Raw genomic sequence first — 21,535 nt, 5'->3', positions numbered from 1 at the left:
TTCTCTTCTGTACATCTTTGCCAGCTATACATGACTCTACCCCAGCTCTATGTGGCCTCTGGTCCCCTAGGGTGCTAGAGTTTATAGAGAATGGAAGACTATCTGAAGAGAGAGCCCCATCTATGCACCTGTAGGGAAGGTGGCATCCATTCTTGCCAAGACTTTCTAGCTGTAATACTGTTTGGTGGAATAGGAGGGTACACACATGTCTATAAATGCAACAGAAGTTAAATAAGGTAATTATGTAGAATTGAGTCCAATGTGCTTAATGATGGCTTTTAATCCTAGAAAAATTTTGAGGAAGAATATATTTCTAATATTTAATAATGACTTCATTGCTGCACGTCCTGTTACTAACATATAAATACAGAGAACAGAGTACTCCTTTTCTCTGAAAAGTAAAGAGAGAAAAGTCATGGTTAGCTAAGCCCTATTTATTTATTTTTTATTTCTAAATCCATTTAGTTCAGAGTTTCTCAAAGTGATATTGTATATTGTACATAAATATAATATGTGCTCACCAAACTAAGCATAAGTGAATCACCAGCTACAACATTAATGCAGTACCTGTTAAAAATACAATTTTTAGATCACCTTTGAAACTTTCTGATTCGTGTCTCTGAAAGACAGGGTCCCAAAGTAATCACCCCAGAAGATTCTAAAGCACAATACTACCTGAAGACTGTGTGTTTTTACTCTCTTCAATACTGTTTACTCATTTGCTATTGAATGTAAAAGAGGTTCTCCACATTTCTTAGTTTCTAGTGATATTTGCTCTGTGGTTTTGTCAGGGGTGGGGTGGGGTGGGGTTAGTTGTCTACTAAAGTAACACCTTTCAACACAGAAATCAGAGATCTGTCGAATCAGTTCTTTAGCACAACCTTTTAGAATTTAAGTAATGGACAGTGTGTCTTTTGGAGTTAGATTTAAGAATATAATTTACTTGATGCTGGTGATCAGGAGTTGGAAAAATTGTCTTTTGGTAAGAGGTCAGACACTAAATACTTTGTTGACCGTCCAGTTTCTGGTATAACAAATGTGACTGTTGTACTAGAAACAGGCAAGGAAAATAACTAAATGAATAAATAGGACCTTCTACCAATAAAACTTTATTTGGCCTCTGACTCATAGAATACTGACATCCTTCTTCAGAAAAGCTCTAGTATACAATCTGATGTTTAAAAATGGTAGCATGGATACTGAATAAATATTTATAAACTGTATTTGTATGACCACACTGGTAAAAATATAGTATTTGATCTTTGGTTCTATCTTCTTACTATGGATACTACATTGGCCCTTTCATGACTAATCAAACATTGGGGTAGTTTGCAAATGTAGCCACAAATAGTCCTTTCACCAAGAGGCTGAGTCTATTTCCATAGTCCTTTCAAATGTGCTACCTGTGCAACATGGCATAAGAGAGACCATATGAGTTCTCATCCTAGCCTCTAGGTGGTCCTGCATCTTCCACTGTTGCTGGGCATACTGCTGGATATCAAGGTAGAAGACCACTGCTGCCACCTGACTGCCTTACTTGAGACCTCCAAATATGAGAGAACCCATCTGAGGACAGTTTACCAAGTACAGAGATCTTGGTGGTTTTGTTGTTGTTGTTGTTGTTTTAAGCCATGATGTTTCAATGCTTTGCTTTATAGAACTAGACCTACCGCTGGTGTAAATAGGTAGCAAGGTCACAAGATAAGAGTGGAAAGGGGGAGGGTGTGTTTGAAATTTCAGTAGAAAGCCAGAAACGGTAAAGTGAATGATGGCACATTTGTGAAAGAAAGTTCTAGAATGAACTAGGGAAATTACAGAGGGCTGTGAAATGTGATAAAAATTCACTTGAGGCTGACTATAGTGGTACTTGTGAGCCAGCACTTGGGAGACTGAGGCAGGGGCATCATAAGTGTGAGACTAGTCTGAGCAACATAGTAAGATTCTGTCTCACGAACCTCTTGAGTGAACTTTAATGAGGTTCATGAACTGTGGAGCAAGGGCAGAAAACGGGCACACTGTGCTTTCAGGTGTGCTCCTGATTTTCACCTGTAGGCACTAGAGTGGATTTACCTGTGGGTGGTCTTATTTTAACCAGTGAGCATGATGGATAGGGATAAAAGAGTAACCTGGGAGAGTTAATAGAATCAGAGGGAGAAACTGCAATGAAAATGGCCACAGAGGATGCTGCTGTGATGGCAAAGAACCTTTTAAGGATCGATACATGTTGGCTGTTGTGAACTGTTGTGCAGAACACTGGGGGAGGAGTGCTGAGAGGATGAGCTCTGGCTTCCGGAAAGATTGGTCCTTAAACTCATGAAAGAGATCACAGTTTTTTAATTTGCTAATTTGGCCCTCCTTGGCTTCACTTCTCGGAATTTCCTTCACTAATATATATTTCTATTTAGGGAGGTAGATGAGTAGCCATGGCCATTTGGGTTTTATGTCCCAAGGGTTTGGAGCAGTGGGGCAGGTAGCCAGGTTTTTTTTTTTTTTTTTTTTTTTGGTCTGCTGGTTGGCCTTAGTACAGCAGAATCCAATTCTGCCACCATGACATTCCTGGGTTCTTTGTTAGCTTTTCCAATGTGGTGTGTCTGCCTGCATGGAAATGGGAAGCAACTCCTGGAAGATATGTTTCTTTGATATCAGAGGTGGTGAGCAATGCACAGGCATTTCTGTCCATTCTCATGGGTTTCAACTTAATTTATTTTTTATTCTGTATTTTTCTTCAGATTCCTGTTTAACTTCTACCTTCTTGCCTTGTAGATTGTTGACAGAGGTTACTGTTCTACTGGTCCCTCAGCCATTCAGTCCCAAAGAAACACACAGAAGTCTACATTAATTAGAACTGGTTGACCTAGTATCTCAGGTTTTCTTATTAACTAATTCTTACATCTTAAATTAGCCCATAATTCTTGCCTGTGTTAGTTATGTGGCTTGGTACCGTTTATCAGTGAGGCATTCTCATCTTGCTTTCTCTTGGTCTGGGTAATGACTAGACTGAGGCTTTCCTCTTCCCAGAATTCTCCTATTCTGGTTGCCCCGCCTATACTTCCTGCCTGGCTACTGGCCAATGAGCATTTTATTAAACAAGTACAATAGACAAATCTTTACAGACTAGAGACCATTGTCCCACAGCAGTAGACCCAGCATTTGATGTGAAGGCAACTTTTTAGATAGTGCATGACCAAGTCTATCAAGTCTGTGTGATTCAGTCTCCCACTGTATGCTTTAAACCTTCTGCATACACACTCTAGTTGGAAATCTGATGGAAGACTGATCATGAGATATAGTCCTTACACATGGTCCTCCTCCACAACTAAGAAGGTAATTATTAAATGGGAAAGACAAATGCCATTTTTTTCTTCTTATGAGTGAAATCCAAATCTAACAATATACACACTTATGTTTGTGGCATGAAGCAGATGGGGAGCTTTTGTGGGGAGGAGATCCAATAGAGGGTGGGAAAGAGCTGAGAGGTGACTCAGGGCAAGATGTAATGATACTGACATATGAAAACGTTATGATGAAATCCATTATTTTATATGCTAACTAAAGGCAGAATTAGCTGCATCTTAATTGTAGAATTTCAAATGTCCTATTACCTAAGATGCTGTTTCACGGCATTAATAAAAGAAGTAAGTTTGTTCTATCAATAAATATTTAATGAACCCATTCTTTGGGTGTGCAATAACACAGCATATTATTTATTCTTTTGCTGCAGGTTGGGATGATTAGTAAGTTCATTTTTAAATATTGTAGCATATTAACAAGTCTTTTCAGCTTTTGATGACTATTTTCTCTGTCATTGCCTTTGAATAAGTAATGTTGAGAGAATGTTCTTAGCCCTCTAAAGCCTCCACAAATGGGACCTCAACTTCCAACTGACCCAATTCTCTCCTCCACAAAAATTCATTGCTTTTCTGTATTGAGTTTTTTTTTTTTTCAACCAATTAACAGTGTCATGGTGGTTTTAAATTCCTGGGCTAAAACATTAGTATTTTGCATCTCCCTGATTTTATATTAATTTCTTTCATCTTTGCTCCTATTTTCTCAACCTGGCTTTGCTGATAAATTCTCTGCAGAGTCTTCTTTACTTCTCCATATAATCACCTCATCGGTTGTTCTTCCCTTGCAGTTCTTTTGCTGTCCCACAATCCTACTTCCTTTGCACTGTGTTTCTACTCGCTGTATTTTTGCCTAATTTTGTTTACTATAATTACTCTTTTCAAACCTATCTGTTTTCTAGCCTGTTCTATTCTTTACTCTTTCAGAGATCTGTCCTGTAATTACACACACACACACACACACACACACACACACACACACACACAAACACACACACACACACACACACACACACACACACACACACACACACACTCCTCTTCCATACAGAGGACCACCAGCTTTTCATTAAGGATACTGTATTTTAGAAGCAAAGAATAATCCTGACATTGGATCAGAGCATGATATACCCCTTTTATCCTGCTTTATCCCGAGTGGAACCAAAGTGTAATATGACCACAGACAGTGTCCTCGAACCTCAGTTCTGGATTTCCTTGTTAAAATTCCAGCCTGCAAACAGTGCATCCTTTTCATCTTGGTCCATATTTGTTCTGTAGCTTATGTTTTAAGGATTTGTATAGATTTGTATGTAATATACATGTGTGTAGTAAATTCTGCACTCCATTTTATGTGATTTTTGTCTCAAACCTAATTTGTCACAAAACCCTGTTTTGAAACAGGGTGTGGACAGTGTGGAAGCAGAGGAGGGATACATTTATCCTATATTGCTTCCTTTTTCTTTGCTATGTGTTATCCTAGAAGAGACAAAGAAAGAAAAGATGGGAAGTAGGAATATGAGGGATCAGACATGTCTGGGAGTTTCTCAGCTTTAAGATGAAGGAACTAAGTGGGAAATGATCAACAGCTATTGAAGATACCTTTCTGCTGTGCTCCCTCAACCCCTTGGAAGGTTTTCCCTTTCACTTGTAAGGGTTGGTTGTCCAGACACCTGGCCTTTAGGTGGACAAACATGGAAGTTCATAGATTTGCTATTTGCTACATTAGTAAGTAGACTCTTGAGTTGTTCATCCAGGGATCAGTGGTACAGTGAAAGATTAGTGAAAAATCTGGGTTCAATTCCTAGTACTATGTAGCAACACACGTGTTAATCATTTAGTTACTGGATATTTGAAACAACTGGGATAGCACATTAGCATTGTATGCTTTTTATTAAAGTCAGGTGAACCTCTATTATAGGCTACCAGCATATAGGCTTACATGTAGAAGAGGAAAAGGCTGAATTTCAACATTCTCTTTTTGAGCAAAGAATCTATCTATGAATGATGACAAGCTATTGTTGATTCTTCATAGGAAGTATAGTTGGATTATAGTATTTAAAAGCTGCCATTCTAGGCTATCAAGTAACAAGAGTATAAGATGACATTTAACAGAGCAAAAACGAAATAACCTGAAGCCTTCAGTTTTAGTTCAAGCTGGGGTGGGCAAACATTGGGGGAAGGGACTACACGATTCAGGTCTGCAGGCTGCATGGCTTGTGTTACTTTTCTGTAGGGAAATGCATTTCCAGTGCCTGGACCCAGTGAGTGAGCTTCAGATTTCAGCATTAGTATTTCTGCTTGAAGCCAACAGAGGTAAAAGCAAAGTGCTTGACTTAAAACTTTAAAAGCCTTCCAGGGCTTTTCTTTATTCATTGACTTCTCAAATGTGTTAGAAACCACCTAAATAAATGGGCCACCCTCTTCTAAGGTGGAACTTCTGGGAAAAGCCACATGGAGTAACCTGTGCTCTAAATGATGTTTTTAAAAAATGACAATTCCCTTTATCTTGCCCACCAGAGTACTATAGAGTATTACTTTTTATTTTGAAGGACAAAGTCTGTGAAGACGGTTGTTCATCTTACATAGGACAGCATTAAATAGTGCAACTAGCTGAGAGTTTTCTTGAGTGTTAGGCTGCTCACTCTCATAATTTATGATGGTTTATATGCTGATGACAGTGTTTAACTCACTGGTACTCACCGATGTTGAGGAAATTAGAATGTGAATCATAAGTTATGACACTTGATAGTTAAACATTTGATTAGAATTCTCTCCATAAAGTCATGGGTTGGGAGTGTAATGCAATCAAAGGAAAATAAGATCTTTAATAACCCAGTTGCATTTGTCAACTGTTTAACTTATCGGTGCAGAATAATTCACTGGAAATGAAACAGTTTGCTGAGCAAGAGAAGAGACGTCAAAACAGAAAATGTTTGCTACGACATAAGGCACAGCAAAATGCATTTTGAAATAGTTCTACTTCTCTGTAGGAGTTGCTACCCCTTTCATTAGAAAGCTGAAAGGCAAAGTAAAGTTTAATATGTCAGGCATGCCGTATTTTTTATGTGCCACAATAGTGACGTTTTATTCTGATGAAGAGTGTCCCTACTTCTCATGCTTCAGCCATTTGTGACTCTTGTTGAATATAAAGAAAGGGGCAAAATTAACAGGTATGTGTTTGCAGTTCTTCATGCAAACACAACTCCCCTTTCAGTACCTCTTTTAGTTAGTGCCACAAGCTCTTTCTTCCATGCTTTCATCAAAGGCTTTACATGGAAGGACTAACCCTAAGGAACAGTTTTAACTGGGTACAGCAGAAAATTGTGGCGGTGGTGTCCTTTGTCATGGAGTGAGCAGATCTGGGTTGTCAAGCCCAAGTTAACACTGACTGAAGTCCCAAGCAGCCACACTGTCATATTTGTAGATAAACACCAAAAGTTCAACCTGTAGGAGTACTGGATTCACAGGCCTTTTGATTTATCTGTTAATAAAGTTTTATGAGTTTTGGGAAAAAAATCTGTTAGCTGATATAATTGTCTGTTCAACACGACTTTACCTTCTGTAAATGAATTAGAATAAATATACTCACCCATCGATATAAACTTGATCTCCAGAGGGAAGAAAGATTTTAGTTGGTAGATTCAAGGAAGAAAATGAAATTGAGTGTTAGAAAAAAAAAAGTAAAGCACCTACAAGTTAGAAGTTAGCAATAAGAAGTAATTTAGCTTTTCAAGTAATTTGTGAAATAACATTTGATATATTGTGATGCTAGATGTCAATTGTAAAAGGACATTATTGAAAATGAAAAATTAAAGGTTTCATAATTGTGTTATTTTAATGGAAATTACAATAAGTACAATTTGCATTTGAAATCAGTGTTAGAAAGTTAATTTCAAGCAATAGCGACAAATCAAAACCAAACCAAACCAAACATCTCCCTGCACACAGAAAAGGAAAAGGGATTGGAGAGATGGTTCAGCAGTTTAAGAACATGTACTGCTGGATGCAGGTTCAGTTCCCAGGCATGTTAGAAATGGGTCTGGAGTAACAAGAAAATGACCACAGGGCTCAAAGTATTTCAGTCAGACAAAAAGTTCTACTTCTGCAGGAGAGTGTATAGGCCTGACAAATGAAGCTGGCAAGCACACACACCCAGAGGGGACACTGTTGGATTTTCATTTCTGACACAAAGAAGGAGAGTATTGTGCCTCCCTCTGGCTGGAAAGAATTTGGTTTCACATTCTCAGGCTGTTTGCTAGTTAGTTCCAAAGGGGATGGGTAGTTAGCAGTGTAGCTTTTGACAATGGGATTAAACCTTCAGTACATTCTTTAATATTAAAACAATGCTGAGGGGATGGTGATATTTTTTGCCAGATGGCATCTTCATGAATTTCCTTAAAGATGGAGCATAGTCTCCTTTAATTCTTTGATAAGATGATACATTTCGTTTGCATTTTCCCTAGCACCCATGTGAAATGGGTCACATGGACCTGCCACTCCAGGTGATCTTTTGTTATCTTCTGGCCTGGGCAGGCAACTGCACTCACATACGCCCACACATACCAGTAATTCAAACTCATTTTTAAAGACAATAAGGCATTTTCTCTTTAAAACAAAGTTCAAAATTTTGTTTGTATTGTAAACACTTCTCAAATTAATGACTGACCAATGAGTGAAGAGAAAGAAATAATTTTACTTTTCTGGGGGTAAAACCTAAATATATTTAAAATGTAGATATGGCACAAACAGTTTATAACTCTCCTCAGGTATTTATACATTTATGAACCAAGTGATAAGCAGAAAAACAAATATATCTTAGAATATTAAAAAACAAGGCAGATCAACAAATACTCATTAAAATTTTTTCTCCAAGTTATTGTACTAGACTATATTGTGTGAAGGAAAAAATAATGGGTCAAGCATAGTGTCTGTTTTAGGATGGGTACAGAAAAAAGTAATAATGTTCATTAAGCAAGTCAGTGTATTGCTAAAGGCACAGAGAAAAAACATCTTGGGGCAATTGCAATTTGCAATTATTAATAGCTAATTGAAGTCTTCATATCATTTCTTATTAGATTTAATTCTTATGGACAGATAATTTAGGATTCTACTTGTAGGTGGGAGAGCTTCCTGATATCCTTGTCTCATGGGAATGAGAAGGAAAGATCTGTATTTGTAAGAAGTATCTAGTAAACGGAACCACTAAATGCAGAGAGGAGAGTGATGTCCACCAATGGTGGGAGCAGGAACAAACAAGAAAGAAATTGAATGGGTATGAACTTAGCTATATAATAGAGATCGACCGTATCTCCCAGTACCAACAGTTAACAGTGTATTGTCCACATAAGATTTTCCTAGGAGGTCAGAGATCTCATTGCAAGGACTATTGCTCCACCATCTAACAAAATCCCTTCCAAGCTCAAAAACCAGAAAACAGCCAAAACATAGAAAGTGGTGAAAATAAAGTTTTGGAAGTGATGGGCCTGTATCTCAGGTGTATACTTAAGTTTAGTGTAGACTTAAGTTTAGTACATTGAATATGAATGGGTTTTGTGTATGAACATGTAGATTGGCACTTGTCAGGAGCAGTGATTGATAATAGACATCATGGGATAAAGAAGCTGTTCTAACACTGATTATGATGATGATTATGTATCCAGGTAAATATTCTAAAATACCTCTCATTGTATACTTCAACTGGGCTCCCATATTGGGATGAAATTGGTCATTCCCATATTTGTGCTGCATGCTCGAGTGAAGCTTTTGTTGTTTATTTTGACAGATGGAGGAGATTGATTTCAATCAAATCAGCCCTTTCTTGTCATTGTTTTAATACAGACTTGTAGGGAAGGAAATTGGTGCTTCGGTTTGTTGGATGCTTGCAGAACCTGGCCTCTCTGTGGCAGGTGCTGCCTACCTTGCTGTTGTTGGCCCATGTGTTTTACCCGGATAGGGTCACCTCCAATTTGAGGCTTGCTAACTTAGAGTACTTGGTGGATTCTTCTTGGGAAGCTTAGGACAAGATGCTCCCTCTGTGGTGCATACTGAGTTGGTAGTTGGTGTAGCTTTGAGTTGTCAGAAATAATGTGCCTGAACTTTCTTGTTTAAAGTGGGAAAGCCGACCCGCGCGGGGGGTGGGGTGGGGGGGGTGGGAGTGGGGGGGTGGGGGGGTGGGGCGTGGGGAGGCAGGCCCGGAGCCTACGCCGCAGGGCCGAATCGCCGCCCCCACCTCAGCCGGGACGGGAAGTGAGTCGCCGGGGTCCCCAGTGCAAGCCAACTGGAGAGCGGGTCCCAAAGCCGCCTGCACCAGGGCCAAAGCATGGCGGCCGCCAAGGTGGCTTTAACCAAGAGAGCAGATCCAGCTGAGCTTAGACCAATATTTTTGAAGTATGCAAGCATTGAAAAAAAATGGTGAATTTTTTATGTCTCCCAATGACTTTGTCACTCGGTATCTGAATATTTTTGGAGAAAACCAGCCCAACCCAAAGACTGTGGAACTTTTAGGCGGTGTGGTAGATCAGACCAAAGACGGGTTAATATCCTTCCAAGAATTTGTAGCATTTGAATCTGTTCTGTGTGCTCCCGATGCCCTGTTTATGGTGGCTTTCCAGCTGTTTGACAAAACTGGCAAAGGAGAGGTTACTTTTGAGGATGTCAAGCAAGTGTTTGGACAGACTACAATTCACCAGCATATTCCGTTTAACTGGGATTCAGAATTTGTGCAACTGCATTTTGGAAAAGAAAGGCAAAGACACCTTAACTATGCAGAGTTCACGCAGTTTTTGCTGGAAATACAGTTGGAACATGCGAAGCAGGCCTTTGTGCAACGAGACAGTGGCAAGAACGGAAAAGTCACAGCCATCGACTTCCGGGACATCATGGTCACCATGCGCCCCCATGTCCCGACTCCTTTTGTTGAAGAATGCCTTGTAGCTGCTGCTAACTTGATGGCCAGATCCCATCAAGTTAGTTTCTCCTACTTTAATGGATTTAATTCTCTCCTTAACAACATGGAGCTCATCAGGAAGATCTACAGCACTCTGGCTGGCAGCAGGAAAGACGTGGAGGTGACTAAGGAGGAGTTTGCTCTGGCAGCCCAGAAGTTTGGTCAGGTTACACCCATGGAAGTTGACATCTTGTTTCAGTTAGCTGATTTATATGAGCCAAGGGGACGCATGACCTTAGCAGACATTGAGCGGATCGCTCCCCTGGAGGAAGGCATGCTGCCCTTCAACTTGGCTGAGGCCCAGAGGCAGAAGGCCTCTGGTGATGCGGCTCGGCTTTTTCTTCTCCAGCTCGCAGAGTCAGCCTACAGGTTTGGTCTGGGTTCTATTGCTGGAGCTGTCGGAGCCACCGCTGTGTATCCTATTGATCTTGTAAAGACTCGAATGCAGAACCAACCGTCCACTGGCTCCTTTGTGGGGGAGCTCATGTACAAGAACAGCTTCGACTGTTTTAAGAAGGTGCTCCGCTATGAAGGCTTCTTTGGACTGTACAGAGGTTTGCTGCCACAGTTACTGGGAGTTGCCCCAGAGAAGGCCATAAAACTTACAGTGAATGATTTTGTGAGAGATAAGTTCATGCACAAAGATGGCTCGGTCCCACTTTCAGCGGAGATTTTGGCTGGAGGCTGTGCAGGAGGCTCCCAGGTAATTTTCACCAATCCTTTAGAAATTGTCAAGATCCGCTTGCAAGTGGCTGGAGAGATCACCACTGGCCCCAGAGTCAGTGCTCTGTCTGTGGTGCGAGATCTGGGCTTCTTCGGCATCTACAAGGGTGCCAAAGCGTGCTTTCTGCGGGACATTCCTTTCTCGGCCATCTACTTCCCCTGCTACGCACACGTGAAGGCTTTCCCTTGCCAATGAAGACGGACAGGTCAGCCCGGGAAGCCTGCTCTTAGCTGGTGCTATAGCCGGTGTGCCTGCAGCATCTCTAGTGACCCCTGCTGATGTTATCAAGACTAGATTACAGGTGGCTGCCTGAGCTGGCCAGACCACTTACAGCGGTGTGACTGACTGCTTCCGAAAGATACTGCGGGAAGAAGGCCCAAAAGCTCTGTGGAAGGGAGCTGCTGCTCGTGTCTTCCGGTCCTCGCCACAGTTTGGTGTCACCTTGCTGACTTATGAGTTGTTACAGCGATGGTTCTACGTCGATTTTGGAGGAGTGAAGCCCATGGGATCCGAACCAGTTCCTAAATCCCGGATCACTCTGCCTGCTCCCAATCCTGACCACGTAGGGGGCTATAAACTGGCAGTTGCAACATTTGCAGGGATTGAAAACAGGTTTGGACTTTACCTACCTCTCTTCAAGCCTTCAGCATCTACCTCAAATGTGACTGCTGGGGGCCCGTAGGCAGACTGACCTGGATGTGGCTGTTGAACGGTTGGAACTGCAGGGAGCCCCATCTCAGATTGTAGTGTGGCTTTTCCCCTTCCGCATCTGTCTCATTTAAATTCAGGTCAAGGCTTTTTATATTAAATGCAATCATTCATTTTCTGGATGTTTTTGTACCAAGATCATGTGGAATTATTCCTAATTATTCTTTGGCCCTCTGCCCACAAACCTATGTTTGTATCTTTTATACACTGGTATTTGGGCACCACTAACTTGATCTGGAGTATGTCTGAAGGGAAATTAGGGATGTCTCCTACCTGAATCATGGTCTCACTGAGTCTACTGAAAGGCAACCATGGTTCCTAAAGCGATGAGTTCTGAGGATGTTTAAAGAAGTAGAAGGCTGGGAATATATTTATAAAAATGAAAAACACTGTAAGAAAAAAAAAAACAAATATCTAGCCTGGACTCAAATTTTAAACATGCACAAATTTGGCCTCTGGATTGTATTATGAAGGTTTTATGTGAAACATGTTTTTTCATAATGAGAGCCACATTGAGAATGTTTAGTAATCATATTCTCTTACTCGTACCAAGTCTACGAGGGAAAAGTTTTGAATGTTAAGGAAGTGCTTTTGGCATTCTTATTATAGAGACAGAAGAAACTGAGACACAGTTCTGCTCCTGAGAGTGTTGATTTTGGGTAAATGCTTACATGATGAACACATGCTGATTCCTGCCAATTTTAACAGACACTAAGAATAATGCCACCCCCTCGTGCTGGGGCCAGCCTGCTCCCACCTCTATAGTAGGCACCCATTCACCTTTAAAATCACTCTATCTTGATCATGTCAGACAAATATACTCAAAGTTTTTATTTAATTTGGGGTGCCTTGTATCATGGTCAGAGGCGTATGTGTTTGTGAAGGGGGAAATAAACTATTTTTAAAGCTAAAAAAAATAAATAAATAAAGTGGGAAAGCCAACTGTAAGTGTAAGCAATACTTAAACTTACATAGCAAAGATATTGTCTGCATAGAGTTCAGACCCTTCTCTCCACTGCTGAGCTTGGAGTTTGCTAAGTACAGTCATATAGCAGCACATAATATTTTGGTTAGTGATAGAGTATACACACACAGTGGAGGGCCCACGTGGTTATATCATCTAGAAGTGTCATAGCCATCTTTATTTGTTTGATTGTGCTGTGCTTATACAATGAAGTCATTCAGCCAAAGACATGTCTCTTTGTCCTTTAGGATGTTATTGTTAGTACCTGAATGATTCACCAATTATCTATCAAATAATCTGGTCTTTGGGAACAGAATTTCTATCACTCAGAGTTACTTTTTTTTGTAAGACTAAGAAATTTTAAAGTTGAAACTCACTTCTCTTGTTTTAGTAGCATTTGCTTTGATGAGTATCCTAGCATGACCAAAAGCATTTTGGAGAGGAAAGAGTTGATTTCATCTTATAATTTACAGGGCTTGGGTTTAAGCCAGGAATGGAAGCAGAGGCCTTGGAGGAACTCAACTGACTTGCTGCCTACTGCCTATTTAACTTGTTTTGCTCAGCCTGTTTTCTTATACAGCCAAGGACCACTGCCTTGGTGTTATCACTGCTCATCCTATATCTGTAATAATAATGATGATGACGATGATGATGATAAGTGCCCTCATAGACTTGTCCATCAAATGGAGACATTCTTCTCAATTCAAGTTTGATCTTTGCAGATGATCTTGGCTGTGCTAAGTTATGAAATCTAACTAGGACTATGCTGTGCTGGACATGGTTGCAATCTTAAATCTTAGTTTCATACTTGACTTAACAGTTTGAAATGGAGTCCTGCCTTTTAAATTTGTGTAATATATACCTGTGAATCTGTTCTGCACTCCCTCCTCAGAAATGGTATCTATGGTCAGAACAATCATAGCACACTCCATGGAGCCTGTGCTCCACACAGAACTTAGCTCATCTGAAGTTTTGTGTTTAAGTATTAAGCAGTCTCTGACTTGGGAAGTGCCACTGCACAGTAAGCAGCTCATTTTCATTGGATCGTTGAAGAAATGGCAAAAGAATTTCTTTGGTTGGAATGGAAGGCTCCTTGTTGGGGGCTAGCTAGTGATTTCATATTGAAATAGTTTCAACATAAGGTGTCAAAGCACCCATGTGAATGTCTTGGTCCCATTTGCCCAACAAACTGGAAGGCATGTGAGCCTTATATTAATAAGTTTGTGATTTCCAGTTATACCTTTTAAGTCACTTTCCTCAACCATCTCATTGCATACAAAGCACTATGGGAAAATATTTCAAGCTTTCTAGTGTAGCTCTCCTTCTGGGTCCACAGAGTAATATCCTGCTATGAACACATTCTTGCTCATTCATTGTTGTACTTAAATTTTTTGTGTGTATTTGTGTGTGTATATACATGCATATGTGTGTACGCATTGGATGCCAGCAGGCGACTTGTGAGAGTCCATTTTTTCCTTCCATATGACTTCCAGGGATCAAGCTTGGTGGCCAGGATTGGTAACAAGTGCTTTACTTGATGAACATTCTTGCCAGTCCCCGATACTTTAAGCAATCTAATAAAATTTTGCTTGAAAGGGAATTTTTTCAGAAAAGGCTTTAGTTATGTAAGAGTTATATATCTTAGTGCTAATGCATAACAATTTAACATATTTTTATGTATTACAAAGGAAAATAGAATGGATTTAAATAGTTTTTGTCCTTTGTCAAACCTTTATCATAGATTTGACAACTACATGCTTTTCGTACTATTAATTTTTCTCCCATTTTTGTGTGTCATGAACAATTCTAACATTGAAAATGAGAACAAGACTATCCTGTCAGACAGACTGAGTGCCAAATGAGTCTGGTGAAGAGGAAGCACTTTAGGGATAGTCACTTGATTCCTTCAAGGCAGCAAGAGGAAACGGGTGGAAAGAGGACACCCAGGGTGAAGATGAGCAAGGAGCAAGTAAGTCTTCCTTAGTGGATGGAGCAGCTCTCCCCCATGAGGTGCTTACAACCCCTTTTAAGATTGAGATTTTCTCCTCGAGTTTGTGAGTTCACCCTGAGGCTCTGTGTAATGCAGGGATTGTGGTGGCTTGGGAAGGTGATAGAAGTGTCTATATCCCAGGTCTCATCAGGTCAGCTCTAAAGCTGCTGGCAGCTAAGCTGACTTCTCTTCCAGTGGTCCCGTGGGAAGCTTTTTTATAGGTAGGCACTGTGTAGGTACCCGCTTCTGTGGCCGTGGATGCTAATCCTTAGTGTGAACTAAGGTTTTATAACCTACTCAGATTATGAATTACCAATTACAAGTTGAGACTGGACCAAGTAGATAAAGTCAAATAATTGGCCATCGCTATGTTTACTTTATCCAAATAGACAGCTTTGCATGGTAAATTATTTACTAGTTAATGTTAATAATATTGTGGTGAGCATCATTTGATAGGATATGTTAATTTTCGTGTATATTATGTAATTAACATCAAATATTCCAAGAAAATAAATCAATAAGCATAAGATCTTGTTCTTAAAATTAATGCATCCATTGCCTGTGCCCTTCTTAATGGTGAGAATGCACAAGTATTTCATGTATACAAATAAGTTACACAACTTTTATCTTACTACATCTGACTTCAAATGACACATTCTCCATTTCATTTAAAAATGACAATTCCTTGCTTTTAAAAGTTACATGATAATCTATGTGTGTATAAAATAACTCTAAAGCATTCATACACTGATGGACATTTAAGATCTATATCTTCATTGTTAAGATTAATAACTCCAGTGATCATGGGAGAACAGATAATGTCTCTGATGGACCAATTTTTGTTGCCTATGGACATGTGTTAAGAAGTAGGTTACTGTACCTTATGGTAATTCTGGTCTTAATTTTTGAGAAACTTCCATATTTTCCTTTATGGTTGTATTGACTTACATTTCTACTGACAATATGTAAGTATTTTCTTTTCCTCATGCCCTTGTGGCTTATTATCTTTGATTTTTTAATTATAGCTATCCTAACATTTAGAAGTTCTAAAATTCCAGGCTTAATCTTTTATTTTGTGAAGAGGTAAGTTTTAAAAGTTTTGTTCTTTAATTAAAAAGTTATTTTAAATTAAAATATAGCTACATCATTTCTCCTTCCGTCTCCATCCAAGCTCTTGGGCATCTTTCCCTCACCTACCTCCATCTTAAATTCGTGGTATCTTTTCCTTTAATTTCTGTCCACTCTATTGCTCTCCCTCTCTCCCTTCCTCCCTCTATCCTTCCATTCCTCTACCTCTCTCTCACTCCCTCTCTCTCTTACACACACACACACACACACACACACACATACACACACACACACAAATACAACCTTCTGATTTCATTTAGTCTTGCTGGTATGGTTTTAGGGTTGACTATTTGGTATTGGCTCATCTCTGGAGAGGCCTAGTTCCCTGTCTCTGAGAAGTTGTTAAATATGATTTACAACACATAATTAAGAAAGTTACTTATGTGTCTTCTTATCCAGGGATGGTATCTCATGAGGTTTTCCCTATACTGTGATATGTCAATTGTTGTTGGAATTGTTCAGGTCTTGTTTAGATTATTGTTGATGTTTCATTGATAACATGTTCCTGTCACATACAAAGACACAGTCTCAAAGCACACTTCCTGGACCTCCGGCTCCTACAGTCCTTCTGCCCCCTCTTCTGAGATGTTTCCTGAGCCTTAGATGGAGGGGTTGTATTGTAAATGTATCAGCTGGAGCTTGGAAACCCCATAATGAGTTATTCTCTGCATTTTTATTAGTTGTGGATTACTGTAATGGTCCTTGTTGCCCAAAGGAGATTTTTATTTTTAAATAAGGAATGAGAGTTATGCTTATATATGGATACAAAGATAAGTATTTAGATAATAGTTAGGTATTAATACTGGCATAGTAATGTCATGGTAGTAGATTCTCCTTTAGAATATATGACCTCATTAGCCACAGGTGTTGTTTGGGTTTCTAGTGTCAAGCATATTTTCCCTCCTTTTAAGGGGGTCTGAAATCCAATTACAGTTGATTATTACCAATATATAAGTTTCCATATGGTGGACTATAGATTCAGTATAGTATACTCCTGCTAAAATTCTATGACATTTTCTCAAAGAAATTGACCCTAAAATTCATCTGGAATCATGAGAACCTTGAATAGGAAAGGAATCATGATCAACAAAAACAAAATAGAATCTACCTAATCTAATTTACAATTGCACTCTGAAGTTATAGTAATCAAGACTGCATAGTGCTAGACCTAAAACAGATGCATAGATGAAAGAAACAGATCACTGAACCCAGAAATACACATATTCATGGTCACCTCACTTTGAGAAAGGAAACCAAAACATATACCTGAAAGTGGATATTCCCTTGAAAAAGCAAAAACTAAAATTAGATCATTATAGGTTGACAATAATGTGACTATCAGCCAGGTGGTGGTAGTGCACACCTTTAATCCCTGGAAGGTAAAAGCAGGTGGATTGAGTTCGAGGCCAGCCTGGTCTATATGAGCTAGTTCCAGACAGGCTCTAAAGCCACAGAGAAACCCTGTCTTGAAAAACTAAATAAAAGTGAGTCTCAAAACTTAAACACACAGAAGAAGGAAACTGGCAACATTAATTATTGTTGGGAAGTTGTGGGATGCAGTGCTCAATATTTACTCTGGCATGAATACAGTAATACTGCCAATTTGTTTGTTTTAATGACTTCCTTTCTTGTGGTGAAGAATATTGAACTTAATGCTTGGAGAGTGAAATGCCCTAATAGCCAAGAAAACAATCAAAATGTAAAGACACACCAAACAGTAGGAAAAAAAAAACATTTGAGAATTGTATATCCAAAAAGGTTTAGTATCTAAAATATTAGAGGAACTCATTAAACATATTAGTGTTTCATTCTGCCCAAACAGCTAGCTGTTGTATTTCCCCCAGAGGGTGCTCCCTGCCTCTTGACCAGTGAAAAGATGCGAAAGATTCTTTTATGTCAGTGTTTGAATTCTGGAACACTCACTGAGGTAGGTATACACCGTGTTGGGAAAACCTTTCCTTGAGATCTTGGTGTTGGCTACATTCTGATAGAGGAAACTATCAAGTATTCGCCAGAAAAAAAAATTTAAAGGCATTGTTTCTAAGAACCTGTCTCAAAATTTTTGTGGCTCAAGATATTCTCATGGGTAAGAAAGCAAAGTATCTCCATTCTAACACATTCCTATAGGCACAATAATGCTCATCTCCTACCCCTCTCAGATTAGAGCTTAAGGAATAATGATGCACACTAAAATTGCAAACTTAAAGTTCTTTGCTAAACTGGCAACACTAATTTTTGGCTAGAGAGCCTGGGATGATGTATTTAATATTTACTCTGTGGCACAATTATAGTGATTTTTGCCAATTTGTTTATTATAAAAAATCTACCAAAAAAGCTACCATATTTATGACAAAACATTTACTTATATTTAGAAAGTGAAATACTCAACACGACAAATGCAAAACACACTTTCAGTTCTGGGTTCTAGTTGCTAGCTCTAAAATAAGGTTGGGGGTATGCTTATCTGTAGGTCTTGTACAAAGTCTAAGCACGGAGATGTAAGGATTCCAGCACTCACCCTGGGAAAGCAGCTTCTGGACTGTTATAATCTATGTTGAAGGCTGAGTTGTTGCAGCCTTCTTGACTGATGGCAGGGGAGCTCCGTAGGGCGACCGAGTGCTCTATTTTCTAATGGACGGGGCTGCATCTGCACTGTAGGAAAGCATTTTTAGTGTTGCTTTAATGAAAATATGCCACGAGGTCAGTGCATGCCCTCACAGGAAAGATTTCCTTGAGTGGTTATGCAAATTCAAGCACCTTGAGCATGTCCTGAATTAGGAACACCATACTTCAGCCTTGAGCGGTAACAGAAAGAAGGTCTGTAGGTGCCCGGCATCACAAAATGATTTTGAAACAGGAGCCATGTTCAGAAGTAATTCAAGGGGTGTCTTCCTGAGAAATCATGAGAGAATATTCTGAGTTAGGGAGCAATATGCATGTGAAAATCTATTCTCCTAGGACTTGTGCACACGTTTTCCTTTGCTAAGATGTGTAAATCATTTGTGTGTTTACATGTATACAGGCTGGGCACGTGCAAGTCAAGGAACTTAGGGAGATCCGCTAAACAGCCCTGTTAGTTCGTGCTGAGAATTCTGGCATTGCATCCTTTTATGTGTGCTTTGGAGATAGGTCTTATGGCACATCAAATATTCAGGGAGAGTTGGCTTCTGATCTAACCAGAAGAGCTTTGGGAATTGTGATGTCTGCCTGACATATTGGGTCTTAGGTGTCTCTTCAGAGCTTTTCTGTACTGTTCACAAATCCTGCTGCCTCCCGGAGATGGGATTTAGACTGAGTCATCTCGTCTGACCTTTAAATTTATCTTGACTTCGAGTTCTATATTGCTTTTATGCTACAGACTGACAAGCTATAGATTAGAAACTGTAGGGGTGGAAAAGGATGATGGAAATAAGAAAAGGCTGAGAATTTTATTGGCTAGGCTAGCACCGTATAGGGAAGGCAAGCCCTTAGTGTACATTGGGGGTTTCTAAAAGGTGGAGGGTCAGGCTACAGAGAAAGGTGAAAGGTGACCACTTAACATCTAGGCATAGTCAAGATGGGATTTGAGGTATCAAGTTAAGCTAAGAATAGGTCTTAACAGGAAAGGGCGTAAGAACAAGATCTCAGTAAAGACGCAGTTGTTGGCACTTTAAAGGCTGGCACAGGCTCAGTGACTTTAAAACCACAGCTGATAGCTTCAGAAGATTAATTGGATTTGGGACAACTAGAACAAAGGAGCTACTGGTAATGCCCATTGTTACCTGTCAGCTGAGTTTTGTATTCAGTGTGATGTTAGTAATTTTTTTCTTTTGGACCACAAACCTATGAGATCTGTTAGTTATGGACATCTTGGGCAAATCTCCTTGCTCACCCTAGGTTTTAATTAATAAAGCCCTGCTCTGGTTTTTCAGATTGTGGCTTTGACTGTTCCTTGACAACAGAACAGTGCTGAACAAGGTCTCTTGCACCAGGGTGTGTGTGTGTGTGTGTGTGTGTGTGTGTGTATGTGTGTGGGTACATGATGGTGAATAGACAAATGACCTTCATGCTCTGTCCTTAGTTTCCTTTCCTTCACGCTGGCATTAGCATCTCCCTTACTGTGTTGTGAAGATGCACTTAGTTAATGCATGCAGAGCGGTGTGGTGTACCCCTGAGAGCAGTACTTGGCATATACCACCATGCATGTTAGTATTAGCTTACCTAAAGTCACCCACTGGATTGTCCTTATTGATTGTGCAGGCAACTTGGTCTGTTTTGTCCTTTCTTTTTAAAACTTCAGAATCTGGGATTGGGATATGGTTATTGTTTGAATAGTAGCATAGTAGCATATTTTCCTCCTCTCAAGTCTAGTTCCAAGGACTCATGTGAATTTGTATGCAGTATGAGGGGTGGTGATGGAGAGGGACGGTTGGAGGGCATGGATTCTCTGCATAGCTAATTGGTCTGTGGCAGAATCTTTTTGAAGCTGATTTATACCTGAGGCCCATGTGTAAATTCTGAGCAGCGTCCCATAGCGTACCCACTCTGCATGCCTTTGACATGGGAGCCATCTCATTCATATCTTCCTGTTGCTGGTGACCAGTGACTATTTTTTTTGTAGCATCCTGGCTTTCTTGTTACCACCAAACTAAAATCTTTGTAATGTTTGAAATTTTAAAAGTAAACCCTTCAAAAAATTGTCTTAACTAGTTGGAAATATCTGTTTTCAAATGTTAGGTGACTAGTAAGCCCATTCCTATACTTTACCAATCTGATAAGGCAAAAGATTGGCCTAGGGTCATTTGCAAAGGGATTGTCTTAGCAGAGAGCAAGGTTACAGCATAACCACCTGCCAGAGGAGCATATTTGTACTACTGAGAGAGCATGTGACAGAATCTTCTTATTGAGACATCTCCATATCACTCACACTGTGCTCTGTTGGAGAACATCTGCTTTAAGGACCACTTAAGCCCAGGGGTAGTTGTGCCAGTGTGATCAAACAAGAAATATGTATTTTACTCATGCCCCCTTCATCTTGAAATGGAGTTTCTAGAGCCCTTTTAATTTGTTAGGTATGAGAAAACAGGAGTGTCTTGTGTTGCACTTTTGTAAAAATCTCAGTTGGTGTGTCTCAAGGCAATAACTGTGCTCCCTGGAGGGATGCTAATGAGAAGCCAGGTGTCTCAGGTCCTGATGGCTTCAGGATCTGGTGAGGGCATAGAAAATATCAAGACAGGATTAGAGGAATGGAACCTTGGCCTCAAAGGCCTGTTTTCTAGAAGCTTTAAAAGCCCCCAAATTTTCTTTGGGTTCACCTTCTTATTTAGCTTCTCTAGGATCATGAATTATAGGCTCAATGTCCTTTATTTATGACTAGAAAAAACATATAGTTATCCTCCTGGGTATTAACCTTTATCAGGCGATGAAAGGAGACAGAGACCCACATTGGAGCACCAGACTGAAATCCCATGGCCCAAATGAGGAGCAGAAGGAGAGAGAGCACGAGCAAGGAACTCAGGACTGCGAGGGGTGCACCCACATACTGAGACAATGGGGATGGTCTATTGGGAACTCATCAAGGTCAGCTGGACCGGGTCTAAAAAAAGCATGGGATAAAACTGGACTTGCTGAACATAGCAGACAATGAGGACTGCTGAGAAGTCAAAAACAATGGCACTGGGTTTTGATCCTACTGCACGTACTGGCTTTGTGGGAGCCTAGGCTATTTGGATGCTCACCTTACTAGACCTGA

General features: G+C 40.0%; 2 protein-coding genes across 2 annotated transcripts in view; both read left to right on the top strand.

The window, feature by feature from the left end:
• Cdc73 (cell division cycle 73) overlaps positions 1 to 21,535 on the top strand; it is a 684,130-nt gene that overhangs the window by 375,044 nt on the left and 287,551 nt on the right. The gene's annotated exons all lie outside the window — the stretch shown is intronic.
• On the top strand, positions 9,531 to 12,169 carry LOC126487295 (electrogenic aspartate/glutamate antiporter SLC25A13, mitochondrial-like). Its single transcript, XM_050119989.1, is given in 3 exon segments — positions 9,531 to 9,747; positions 9,749 to 11,191; positions 11,193 to 12,169. Coding segments are annotated over 3 exon segments (2,031 nt in total). The 5' UTR covers positions 9,531 to 9,663; the 3' UTR covers positions 11,697 to 12,169.

This window comes from Alexandromys fortis, unplaced genomic scaffold (genome assembly GCF_014885135.2).
Source record: "Alexandromys fortis isolate MF-2015 unplaced genomic scaffold, M_Fortis_MF-2015_v1.1 scaffold_142, whole genome shotgun sequence".
Classification (NCBI taxonomy): domain Eukaryota; kingdom Metazoa; phylum Chordata; class Mammalia; order Rodentia; family Cricetidae; genus Alexandromys; species Alexandromys fortis.
Note: the sequence above shows the minus strand (reverse complement) of the source record. Positions and strands in the feature narration are given on the sequence as shown.